Source organism: Pelobates fuscus, chromosome 1 (genome assembly GCF_036172605.1).
Source record: "Pelobates fuscus isolate aPelFus1 chromosome 1, aPelFus1.pri, whole genome shotgun sequence".
In the NCBI taxonomy this organism is placed as follows: domain Eukaryota; kingdom Metazoa; phylum Chordata; class Amphibia; order Anura; family Pelobatidae; genus Pelobates; species Pelobates fuscus.
Window position 1 is genome coordinate 437505459 of NC_086317.1, and position 14157 is coordinate 437519615.

The 14157-nt window shown below is 38.9% G+C and overlaps 1 protein-coding gene across 1 annotated transcript in view; it reads left to right on the forward strand.

The window, feature by feature from the left end:
• The window catches only part of USP12 (ubiquitin specific peptidase 12), a 71870-nt gene that overhangs the window by 41884 nt on the left and 15829 nt on the right, over positions 1 to 14157 (forward strand). Inside the window, exons 3-4 of the mRNA XM_063429566.1 lie at positions 3373 to 3586; positions 9654 to 9883. Coding sequence (XP_063285636.1) covers positions 3373 to 3586; positions 9654 to 9883 — 444 coding nt within the window. The remainder of the gene's footprint in view (positions 1 to 3372; positions 3587 to 9653; positions 9884 to 14157) is intronic.

Consider the following 14157-nt stretch of genomic DNA (forward strand, 5'->3'; position numbering starts at 1 on the left):
TCATAGTCTTGCACTTATATGCGGACATTGAGAGATCAGCGTGGCAAAGATGAAACAGCGACGGAAATTACTTACAACTCACCTCTGGGTCTGCCTGTCGCCCCTACTAAGGCTGAAAGGTTAATTTCTTTTATTTTTTATTTCTTTCTTGTGTATATTATGCTTTATTTATTTTTTTTGTATTTTTTTTATTTATTTTTTTTACAAATGAGCAACGTTATGGTATAGAGTTGATGCACCTCCACTACCTACCCTGCCTTATATTGCCTGTATGGCAGCCTATCAATCCAGGGCATTATACCAGATATTTACCATTACCCATTTTGGAATAAGCACCCTAAAAAACACGGGTCCGGGCGGATGAAGGGTTGTTATATTGCCACTGTTTAGGCTTACTGCTTTGTTTTGAAACTTAAAATGGAGATGTTCAGTTCAGCTCTCGTACCTCCTTTTGTCTTACCACCTGCTATGTACATCGTATGTTGATTTGTTACTGTTTGATGGTCCAACTCAATGTATACCAAATGCTGTCATCTAAATAAAAACAAAGAATAATAAAAAAATGTTTTTTAAAAGATAGAATACAAAAAAAAAATGGCAGAGAATTGAGCAGTGAGGCTGCATGGGGGCATGATCTATACACCAAAACCGCTTTAAAGGGAAACTCCAGTGCCAGGAAAACGATCAGTTTTCCTGGCACTGGAGGGTCCCTCTCCCTCCCACCCACCAATCCCCAGTTACTGAAGGGGTGAAAACCCCTTCAGTGACTTACCTGAGGCAGCGGCGATGTCATCATTTCAATGCTTTTCTATGGGGTTTCGAGCGACGCTGGAGGTCCTCACACAGCGTGAGGACGTCCAGCGACGCTCTAGCACAGGTTTCCCAGGAAGTGACCTCTAGTGGCTGTCTAGTGGACAGCCACTAGAGGTGGAGTTAACCCTGCAAGGTAATTATTGCAGTTTATAAAAAACTGCAATAATTACACTTGCAGGGTTAAGGGTAGTGGGAGTTGGCACCCAGACCACTCCAATGGGCAGAAGTGGTCTGGGTGCCTGGAGTGTCCCTTTAAGAAGCTAAAGTTGTTTTTAGACACATGCTTTTTTTTTTATTTTTTTTAAATTCTTTTTTTTTTTTTTTTGCACTCTTCCTACTTGTTTGGCAACAAATTGAGATCCAAAATGATGCATTATCAATGCATACCCTGCTTTAAAAGCCACTCCAAAGAGTCCATTTTGATTTGGTATATGACAACCCCAGGTTATGCGTGATGCAACAACATATTCCGAGAAAGAAAGTGACTAATCAGTCTGATATATACATGGACATTTTTCTTCAGTAATGGCACGAGTGAGTCTCCCAAGTGGGTGTAATCCCAAAGGATCAACTCTCTCATGTTAATGAGTAAAGCTTGTTTCACACCTGCTGTGAAGGAAATGGCAGTAAGTGAAGTGTTGTTTGCAAGATTTGTTTTCTTTTCTGCATGGCCAAGCATCATATACCGGTAATTCAGCAGTTTGACAGCTAAGAGATATTTGACATTAATATGTTAGTACAGGTTTATACGGTTTATCCTCTGGCCTTTCGTAAAAAAGCTGTAGCTATATATTATATGTTTTACATTAAACTATTTTGGCCTACAATTTAACATTCACTTTGAATTATAGACCATTTAAACTTAAAAGGACACTGCAGCTTGCTCAGGTGCATTTTACCAAAAAGTACAGATTTTAACAGAAAGTGTCACTTTTATGAAGTAACCTTTTTATACCCCAATGGCTGTCATTCCGAAAACCTGTCTTTTTAGCTCAGTGGATTTAAACTCAAGAGGCAGCAATTGCCCAGAGTACCTTCCTTGCAAAGACTTCTCGTTGAGCTGTATTTGGTCTTTGGTTGGACAGCCGCAGAGTCTCCCTGTGTATAAGGGAAGGTCTGGAAAAGACAAAAGAACTGCAGCTTTTGCATTCAGTTTAAATATATCATATAGATAAATGCATGCATGTTTTCATTGGAGAAATATCTACTAAATAATTTATTTGGGCAGTGGAGTGTCACACACAGATTGCTTTGATTTTATGTATATCAATCCTTAATACCATCATTGTGGATGTTTTATATATTCTATATTAGCTGTTTAATAAATAGTGAATTGTCAGAAATTGACACAGCGATTTCAAAATTGCATGGCAAAATAGTCAAACTGGAAAAAATTTAATTTTAACCCCTTAAGGACAGATGACGGATATATTCCGCCATGATTCCCTTTTATTCCAGAAGTTGTGTCCTTAAGGGATTAATAGTGGTGTACTGTGGTGGAGGTCTGCAAACCACCAATATCAATCATGGGCATTACGTCCAAAACTTTGTATATTGATTTTGTCATTTGGACCACAATAAATTGTCTTATTCTTCACCCTACATTGTGATGCCTGTGGATTTCTATTTGTGGAAAACATGTCAAGTCAGCTGTGTTTTCATCTCTGCTGTTTTGGTCTTAACCCCTGAAGGACACATGACATGTCATGATTCCCTTTTATTCCAGAAGTTTGGTCCTTAAGGGGTATCCTTATGGACACAACTTCTGGAATAACATGGAATCATGACGGAATATTTCCGTCATGTGTCCTTAAGGGGTTAAAGGCATCAAAATACATGTATCTTAATGTAGCAGTTTGGCTGTATAGATCATGCCCCATACAGTCTCACTGCTCAATTCTCTGCAATTTATAAGTTAAATCACTTTTGTTTCTGTCCAAGTTAAATCACTTTTGTTTCTGTCCACACTTCCCCTGGCTGTGACTCCCACAGCCTTCATAAAATAAAAATAAAAAAACGTTTCATTTTCAGTCGGCTGTTAACTTGCATTAGAAGTTTTTATCTCCTGCCTTGTAAATTGAACTTTAATCACACACAGGAGACTTCTGCAGGGTCTTCAAGGCTATTAACAGAACAGGAGCTAAGCAATTCTAAATTAAACAGAATGTAAACATTACATCTCCCTTTACAGGAAGTGTTTAGGACAGCTGTGCAAGTCACAGGCAGGGAGGTATGACCAGGCTTGTAATCAAGCTGATTTAATTTTTAAATGGTAGAGAATTGAGCAGCAGACAGTAGGTTCGTGATCTATAGACCAATTCTGGACATTTCATGGTGTAGTGAATATCTATGTATGTATTAATGTGCGTTCTTGGAATATCCCCGTTCAAGCCAGGCCCCCTTTTATAAGTCATGTAGAATTCACCAATGGTAAACTAATATAACTAAGTATATCACACATTCGATACAGTGTAAATATTCTCAGTTGTTAGTCTCTAGAACTGGTGTTTTGATACTTTGTATTTTTATCCATTTTGTTTTTGGTGTCTTTTTTTTCAGTTTGGGAACACCTGCTACTGCAATTCAGTTCTTCAAGCACTTTATTTTTGCCGTCCGTTTCGGGAGAAAGTACTTGCTTATAAAAGTCAACCCAGAAAGAAGGAGAATCTTCTAACGTGCTTATCAGACCTCTTCCACAGCATAGCCACACAGAAGAAAAAAGTTGGTGTGATACCACCAAAGAAGTTCATTACCAGATTACGCAAGGAAAATGGTATTTACTGTTTGCGCTTATTTCCCAGTTATTCGGAATTTGTTTTTACTATTTGCCTATATGAAATAAATGTCATTTAATTATGTAAGTGGTAACATCTGGGGTGCAGAGCCAGCAGCTGCAGACTTGAATACAAGTATGATTTTACTATATTTAGGAAGGCGGGGGGGGGGGGGGGGAGAGGGGCAGGGTCGCTAGATGGTGGTTTTAACATTATAGGGTCAGGAATACATGTTTGTATTCCTGACCCTATAGTGTCCCTTTAATAGTAAAACATTAAAAAGCATTCCGAACTGTTTAAACCCTTGGTGAGAATAAGGGAATTCTGGCGGAAGCATGGTATTTCTTTTGATGGGGAAACCAATCCACAATTCTAAAAATATAAGCATTAAAATATAAATTGTAGCTGACAAGCAGTTCCTGCGAATATTAACCACGATCCCTAGAGCACCTAATGCATTTAATTCTGAAATGTTTAATTATTGACCACTGTTTAGTGAATAAACCCTTTTATCTATGTTCGTAGAGTCCGTTTGTGTTATGTTAGAATTTGATAGTGTAGGTGTGATTTATAGGCCCCCAGGACAAACAAAAGTGTTAATCTACTAGTTGAAGAAATAGCTAAAATGACCATGAAGGGGGAAGTTATCATAATGGGTGACTTCAATCTTTCTGATGTGAACTGGAAAATCAAAATAGCTGCTTGTGCCAGGAGCACATATATTCTAAACTCCCTACTGGGATTGTCTCTAAAACAAGTTGTTGAGGAGCCAACTCGCAAGGAGGCCATACTAAAGTTATTGTTGGAGATTTGGTATGAGATCTTACTATAGGTGAAAGTTCTATTTCAGCTGTCAAAAGTAAAGACAAATAAGTCGATGGGGCCTGATGGAACACACCCAAAGTTCTTAGTGGTGTACTAGCATTAACAGATTTATTTAACCAATGTTAACAGGAAGTCCCAGAAAACTGGAAGATAGAAAGTTAGCAAATATTCTACCCATTCACAAGAAAGGTAGTAGGGAGGAGTCAGGCAACTTGTTGAGCATCTAAAATGACATAGATTTCAAGATCAGAGACAACATTGGTTTACTTCAGGGAGATCATGCCAAACTAATCTTATTGGGTAACTAAAATAATAGATCAGGGTGGTGCAGTAGACATTGCTTACCTAGGTTTCAGTAAGGCTTTTGACACTGTTGCACATAGAAGGCTTATCAATAAACTGCAATCTTTGAGTTTGGATTCCAATATTGTTGAATGGGTAAGGCAGTGACTGAGTGACAGGCAACAGAGGGTTGTAGTCAATGGAGTACATTTAAAGCATGGCCTTGTTACCAGCAGGGTACCTCAGGCATCTGTACTTCGACCCATTCTCTTTACTTTTATTAGTGATATTGCAGAAGATCTTGATATGGTATGTCTTTTTGCTGTTGATACTAAGATATGTAACATGGTTGATGTTCCAGGAGGCATATGCCAAATGGCAAATGATTTAGGTAAACTAGAAAAATGGTCAGAGTTGTGGCAGCTGACATTTAATGTGGGTAAGTGCAAGATAATGCATCTTGGACGTAAAAACCCAAGGGCAGAGTATAGAATAGTTGATAGTCCTAACCTCAACATCTGAGGAAAGGGATTTAGGGGTAATTATTTCAGATGACATACAGGTAGGCAGGCAATGTAATAGAGCAGCAGAAAATCATAGCAGAATGATTGGTTGTATAGGGAGAGGTATTAGCAGTAGAAAGAGGGAAGTGCTCATGCCGTGGTTCAGAACACTGGTGAGACCTCACTTGGAGTATTCTACACAGTACTGGAGACCGTATCTTCAGAAGGATATTGATACTTTGGAGAGCATTCAGAAAGGGCTACTAAACTGGTTCATGGATTGCAACTTACAAGGAAAGGTTCAAGGATCTTAAAATGTATAGTTTGGAGGAAAGACAAGACAGAGGGAATATGATAGAAACATTTACGTACTTAAAGTGAATCAACACAGTAAAGGAGGAGGCTATGTTTAAAAGAAGAAAAACTACCACAACAAGAGGACATTAAATTAGAGGGTTAAAGGTTTAAAAATTATATCAGGAAGTATTACTTTACTGAGAGGGTAGTGGATGCATGGAATAGCCTTCCAGCTGAAATGGTAGAGGTTAACACCGTGAAGGAGTTAAAGCATGCGTGAGATAGGCATAAGGCTATCCTAGCTATAAGATAAGGCCAGGGACTAATGAAAGTATTTAGAAAATTGTCAGACAAGAATGGTTCTTATCTGCCGTCACATTCTATGTTTCTAAGTAGCAGAAAAGACATGTTTGTTTGCCACTGGAATCTGACATAAGTTAAAAAAAACAGCTAAGACTTTTGCTGTTTATTGAAATCACAAGGTTTTTTTTTTATTTGACATGTTTTCCACGTTCTCTGACGTACAACTTCCATTAAATTATTCTTCCATACTCACATTCAGTATTTCCTGTATAACGAAATCAAAACGGCAGATCATATTTGCTCAAAGTGTAAACAAATTATAAACCACTTATAGAATCTGAGATCTATGGTAAGCGTGTGCAAATATAACTTACAAGGACAGAATTATCTGTCAGTTTGCAGTTTATTTTCGCAGTGTGCTGTTTACGGTGTACTTTTTCATACTTTGCATCATCGAAACACGAAGATGAATCTGATAGTATTTCTGTGTTTTGCCCCTTGTTTGCTTCAATATAATAAAGGTTAAACATATATACAGCTTGCTATGGGCCTAACTCTTAGAATGTGCACTTTTTAGTCACTAATTTATGTTGAATAGATTAAAAATAAACAACAGATAAGGGCTAACAGTTTCATAAAATATGATTAATCAGTTCAAATGTAAAGAAGTTCTCTGCTTCCAAGCCTAAAATCTTGCTGTAAGTTTATTATGTATGGGTCAAAATGGTAGCAGAGATTAATTTAAAATAAACATTGGAATATATTCCTGTTTGTGGTTGGATCACAATGCAGTGTGCTGTGCACTACAAGTGAAGAGGTTCTTGTAGTACCAAGGTAGGAAATAGTATTATTATTTATTTTTATTGGGTGAATTTTAGGTTCTGCAAACACTGCCTGCTGATGTAGTGGTTAAAGCACCATTGATGTTAAGGTGATGGTGGCATTAGGATGTGAACACCATCCTTGAGTTTGTGGTCAAATGGTTTTCAAGCAGAATGACCAAACTCAAGAAATGTGAAGCACTCACAGCCTGACAACCTGAAGTTGCTAATGGAGGAGTCCCACATCATATTATATTGATATTTTAACTCCATGTTTCAGCTAATGAATGGTATTAACATATGAATGAAATTGGTACTGTGCGTTAATGTAGAAGTTGAACTTCCACTTTTGCAATGTCAGCCATTATTAGACAGCTTCAGGATGCCTCAAGGACACCCCAATTTTGGTCAAGCACCTCAAAAATGGTTTGACCAAGAACCAGGTACTGCACACACAACCTAATGGCTTCACAATCACTACATTGGCATGTAATGGTTATTGTGTCTAGTCTGCTGTCTAAGTTAAATGAGTTTGATATGTCTGTACTTTGTGGGTAAAAGGAGATACTCCATGACCAGTATATAGCTGAGGTAGGAGTTACTGCAGTACCCAGAGAAAATCAAATTACAAACTTTTCCTATTGTGCTGCTGACACCCCCTGCAAGTCCAGGCAGGGTAAATTAATCCAAAAAATAGAAAAAATGAGGGCAGCGCAAACAATTGCAAATGTGCACACCAAGTGCTATAAAAAGATTCATTTGCAAGGACATAAGGTACAAACATTTTGGGTTATTCCCTTTATGTCCTTACCCTACATGTTGAGAGGCACCAAAATGGCGGGCTCACGGAACACCACAATTTAATAAAAATAAGATCAAAGATGAATTGTGCGACCCACCTTAAAGGAACACTATAGTCACTTAAATTACTTTAGCTAAATAAAGCAGTTTTAGTGTATAGATCATTCTCCTGCAATTTCACTGCTCAATTCACTGTCATTTTAGGAGTTAAATCACTTTGTTTCTGTTTATGCAGCCCTAGCCACACCTCCCCTGGCTATGATTGACAGAGCCTGCATGAAAAAAAAAAAACTGGTTTCACTTTCAAACAGATGTAATTTACTTTAAACAATCGTATCTCTTTCTCTCTAAATTGAACTTTAATCACATACAGGAGGCTCTTGCAGGGTCTAGCAAGCTATTAACATAGCTGGGGATAAGAAAATCTCAATTAAACAGAACTTGCAATAAAGAAAGCCTAAATAGAGCTCTCTTTACAGGAAGTGTTTATGGAAGGCTGTGCAAGTCACATGCAGGGAGGTGTGACTAGGGTTCATAAACAAAGGGATTTAACTCCTAAATGGCAGAGGATTGAGCAGTGAGGCTGCAGGGGCATGTTCTATACACCAAAACTGCTTTGTTAAAGGGACACTCCAGGCACCCAGACCACTTCTGCCCATTGGAGTGGTCTGGGTGCCAACTCCCACTACTCCTAACCCTGCAACTGTAATTATTTCAGTTTTTTTATAAACTGCAATAATTACATTGCAGGGTTAATAACTCCACCTCTAGTGGCTGTCTACTAAACTGATTGTTTTCCTGGCACTGAAGTTTCCCTTTACGCTAAAGTTGTAAAGGTGACTATAGTGTCCCTTTAAGTAAATGTAACCTTCACTTGCGTTTTGCCTCAAAATAGCATTTGTTTCCCCTTAGTAAATGCAACCTTACAAATTATATTTTAAATTCTAGAAAAGAGATGTTTTTTTTTTTTTACAGCTTATTGAATTTGTTCTGGTGAGTAGAATAATTACCTTCATGCTTTTTGCTGTAAACACTGTCTTTTCAGAGAAAATGCAGTGTTTACATTACAGCCTAGTGATAACTTCACTGGCCACTCCTCAGATGGCTGTTAGAGATCCTTCCTGGGTCATGGCTGCCTAAAATGCATGCAAACATTCAGTATCTCCTCCCTCTGCATGCAGACACTGAACTTTCCTCATAGAGATTCATTGATTCAATTCATCTCTATGAGCAGATGCTGATTGGCCAGGGCTGTGTTTGAATCATGCTGGCTCTGCCCCTGATCTGCCTCTTTGTCAGTCTCAGTCAATCCTATAGGGAAGCACTGTGATTGGATCAGGCTACCACTTCTGATGATGATAGCAGACAGCTTGTTTTTTTTTTTTTTTTAGGCAAACAGCATGCAGATCTACAGCTTCTGGCTTGAATACAGTAAGATTTGAGGGGCCCAGAGGGGCTAGATGGTGGCTTTAACACTATAGGGTCAGGAATACATGTTTGTGTTCCTGACCCCATAATGATCCTTTAAGTCAAGCTTTATTATTTGGAAATCGTAAACAGGCAAAATGCAGGTTTTTGTTTTTATTAAAAAAAATAATATATATTTCTTGTCTTTGGACTCTGTCTGACCTGGTGGAACTGTGTGTAGACCTAAAACGAAACAATGATTAAACTTTCATTGCGAGTTTGGTACAGTCTCGATCCCACAGCTGTGACTCATTCTATCTCACAGTGAAACTTTGCTGAGTGCCCCTCGACATCTTACACTACAAATTGTTGCACAGAGATGGGAACTAGTTTTTGTGATCTATATGAACAGCTTTCTCCTGAGTTCAGTCCCTGTAAATTCAATAGTGTCTTCATTTAGTGACAACTCACCTAGTCTCTGGTTTGCCATAAATCATATGGTTAAAGTAATTTATGCTCAAAAAAGCAAAATTCATCTGTGGGACAGCAGAAGATGACTGATAAATTATGCTTACAGAAATAACCCATTTTCATATTGCTTTTTTTCTGAAGTACGTGTGAAAAACACATTGTGGAGAATTGCAACAAAGTGGTAAATGGATTGCAAATGAATATATGTATGTGTAATGTAGAGACTTGCTCACCATGGTTTTGTTCCCCTCGAGCTTCATGCATGGAATGTTTGATGTGACGGTTTATTCACTATATTATCGGAGCTGTGAAACAGTACGTAGACTATAAAATTGAAAACTATATTTTTATTTCAGAGCTTTTTGACAATTATATGCAGCAAGATGCTCATGAATTTTTAAACTATCTGCTCAACACGATAGCTGACATTTTGCAAGAAGAGAGAAAACAAGAAAAGCAAAATGGGAGAATACCCAATGGTAATATTGACAACGAGAACAACAACAGCACACCAGATCCCACCTGGGTTCATGAGATCTTTCAGGGAACATTAACTAATGAAACCAGATGTCTTACTTGTGAAACGGTGAGGCCCTATTTTTGTTATTACATGTCTAGATGTAAAATCCCCTACAAAAAGTCATGATTCAAGGATATGGATAAATAATACTGTTTAATTTGTAGTATGTTCACAAATGAAAACCTTTAGCATTTTATAGCATTTCAGTTGTTTTATCTTTCTGTGAAGGTGTAAACAGCCACATTGAAGTGATGACTGAGCGGGACAAAGGCTATTTCTATGTAGTATCCCGTGGTCTTGCGGGATCCTTAATAGAATCAATTTTGTAATCATGCACAAAAGTACAAAGCTGACATCTGCTTCTGGCAGCTGCAGCGGCAGAAGTTGAAGAAGACAGCGTCAGCCGCGAGGGACAGTTTCAGGTAAGTATAACGCGTCTTTCACTGCACCCTTCGGCGAGCGGAGCAGTAACTATTGGGGGTCTTTGCAAATTATGCAAAGACCCCAGTCAGTGTCAGAGCCTCTTTAACGTATGCTTTTACATTGATTGCATCAAATAAATAGATAACATGTACAATAATCAATGTATCTGTAAATTATTTGCATGCAGAACAGTTTTGCAAAAAATGAAATACCACAGATTTGTGACTTTCTTTATGTATGGCTTATTTTAAAAGGGACATTGTAGTCATTCAACAGCTTAATGTTGTAGTTCTGGTGTCTTTAGCATGTCCCTGCAGGCATTTCAATTTAAACGCTGCCTTTTCAGAGAACAAAGAAAAGGCTTAATACATAAATCATAAAAGTTCTAAAACTTACCTGGAATGCAGCACTACACTCCCCTTGCTGATTTCTATGCCTCCGAAGGGAGGGGATGGGGGAGAAAAAAAACACAGCGATTTAAGATTATAGGGAGGTAAGTATGGCTGGAGGACTAAAACAATTGAGGCAAGAGACATAGATGAGCTGTGAACGTCTGTCGCATACATGCAGTGCTCACTGGCGACGGACTTATTTCTTGCACAGAATTGACATGAGACCGGGTTGCAACCCCACCCTCATGCACAAAAGTGCAATTTTTTAATTATTTTTTTACACCCAAATATGTAATTTTGCTAAAAGAGAAATATTTACTAAAGCTTTTTGATTGCAAAATGAAGTGACTTCCAATCTATAAATAACTTGTATTATGCAGATTATGCACCTCTTTATTCACGTCTATAGTGGAATCCTTTTCTGGAGAAGTCATTGTGATACACACAGGGGGAAAGCGAGAAAAAGTAATTCTGCAGCGTGGCTCTGTCCGTTCTGTTTAATAATAGAGAAATACAAAATTGTGTCAATGGAATATTTCATATAGCATAGGTCACAGTGTAATGGAATTTTATGTGCTATATTATTTCTTTTTTATGTATGTGTGTCCATGGAAATAATGGTGTAAATGCTGCATTTAACCTATTTTGTAAGTTTATAATAGTGTACACCAGCTTTCTGAAACGGACACTATAGTCACTAGAACAACTACAGCTTATCGAATTTGTTCTGGTGAGTAGAATCATTGCCTTCAGGCTTTTTGATTTAAACACTGTCTTTTCAGAGAAAATGTAGTGTTTACATCACAGCCTAGTGATAACTTCACTGGCCACTCCTCAGATAGCTGTTAGAGATCCTTCCTGGGTCATGGCTGCCTAAAATGCATCCAAACATTTAGTATCTCCTCCCTCTTCATGCAGACACTGAACTTTCCTCATAGAGATTAATTGATTCACTTCATCTCTATGAGGAGATGCTGATTGGCCAGGGTTGTGTTTGAATCATGCTAGCTCTGCCCCTGATCTGCCTCCTTGTCAGTCTCAGCCAATCCTATGGGGAAGCACTGTGATTGGATCAGGCTACCACTTCTGATGATGTCAGCAGACTGCTTGTTTTTCTGAGTCAAACAGCATGCAGAGTTACAGCTTCAGGCTTGAATACAGTAAGATTTTACTATATTTATGGAGGCATGAGGGGCCCAGGTGGGCTAGATGGTGGTTTTAACACTATAGGGTCCGGAATACATGTGTGTGTTCCTGACCCTATAGTGATCCTTAAATGATAGGATGTGTCGGTAAAGGAATGTAGTGTCTATCTTCTATAAGGAGTAGCCCAATCCACCTTTGCATATATACTCGATTAGGCGAAATGTGGGTTAAGGTAAAACCTAAATTTGAGATTAATTTGCATTGAAGTGTTCTTTTCATGCTTCCCTCTTTTACTCTCATTTCTCATGTTCCTCTCTGTGATTTTGGAACACCCTTTTGTATGTTCCCCTTTTTTGCTTCCTTTTGTCAATTTATAAAAAATATATAATTTCTGGATGTAATTGATGTCTACCCAGAAACATGTTCCACCCTGGCATAGGGCCCATCTAGAAAATAACTTGTGTTGCACCCAGCTGGTGCACAGATTTAACGTGTGCTGGCATTTCCAGATAAACAGGCCAGGATGGGAGCTATAGGATACTTAACAGGTAACCCTTTATTATGGGATATTAACCCAGTCATCCAGAATTTATATGCAGGCAACATTTATTGTGATGAGCAGAAGGCTCCCCTCCCCCATCCCACCCCCAACAGAAAATAGCTTTATGGCCAAGATAACTCCCACTCCCATTAATTTGGGTGCACAATATGCAAATGTAGGAGCAGCCACCTCATTATATTTGGGTTAGACCACATTAAAGGTATGCCAAATCTGAAACAAAACAATCTCTGGGGCAGTGTAAAGTGTGTAACGCTATTGGTGCTTCTTGCCTTGAATCCAGCAAAGGTGCAAACTATTGCAGAGGCAGCAAGAGCGGAGTCACTCAGGCAAGTCCAGGGCACTGAGTAGGGCAATGACCAGATGGATCATTGCAACTTGTGAAAAAAGACAATATAAAGATATTAAGAAGTGCTGTGGCAGCACCTTGAATTCTGAGAACACGGTGTCCATTCAAATGTCCCTCCAAACCCTGCCTCTATGTATCTTTTTAAAATTTATTTATTCTTTGTAATTATGGGATACATTTTAATGCACCATTTATACATTTCTTTTTATTTTATTTTTTTAAACAAACAGGGTCATCTTTAGATTGCAGTTTCCTTTAAAGGACCACTCAAGGCCACCCAGACCACTTCATCGGTGTCCATGTAGTTTTAATCCTGCAGTGTAATATATTATAGTTTTATATAAATTGTAATGGTTCCATTGCAGAGTTAAAGGGACACTCCAGGCACTCAGACCACTTCTGCCCATTGGAGTGGTCTGGGTGCCAACTCCCACTACTCCTAACCCTGCAAGTGTAATTATTGGAGTTTTTTATAAACTACAATAATTACCTTGCAGGGTTAACTCCACCTCTAGTGGCTGTCTACTAGAAACCTGTGCTAGAGCGTCGCTGGACGTCCTCACGCTGTGTGAGTACCTCCAGCGTCACTCAATTCCCCATAGGAAAGCATTGAAAAGCATTTTCAATGCTTTCCTATGGGGAGCTCTAATGCGCATGCCCGGCATTGCCGCGCATGCACATTAGGTCTCCCCGGCCGGTGGGCGGGTTCAGTCTCGTCCGCCACCGGCCGACTTAATACAGAGGAGGAGCGGCGGCGGGGGAAGAAGCAGCGTCGTGGGACATCGTCGCTGCCTCTGGTAAGTTACTGAAGGGGTTTTCACCCCTTCAGCAACCGGGGATTGGGGGGGTGGGAGGGAGAGGGGACCTGCAGTGCCAGGAAAACGGATTGTTTTCCTGGCACTGGAGTTTCCGTTTAAAGCACATCTAGTGGCTGACTTCCATTAGAGACACTTCCTTGTTGAGAGCAAAGTCATACTCTGTTCTCCATCGAATGCTGCTGTTAATGCAGCATTTGATTGGGACAGCACTGCATTTTGCCACACATGTGCGCTGGCCTCCCAATGTTTCCCTATGGGAAAACATTGGATTGGCTGAGATCATCGAGACTGATTACTTCAGCCAATAGCTCAGAGCGACAGGATAGAGAGCGTTGAGAGATGGTAGATAAGTAAATCTCACATTTCAAACCCTCACAGGGAAGTGTGACACCTAAATACATAGTTTGAAACCATAGAACACTATAATGTTCCTTTAATTATGTGGCAACAAACATATTTCTTTGCAGATTGAATTTGATATTATTAATAAGATTAAACATTTTTGTTTTACTCTCATTGGACAATGACATCAATCAAATAAGATTTCATCAAATAGTGAGGAACACATTTTATAGTGTTTGTATTATAGTTTTAGTACCATATAATCTATTCCTTTAGTGGATAAAGTTCATATATTTTATACTCTTAAACAG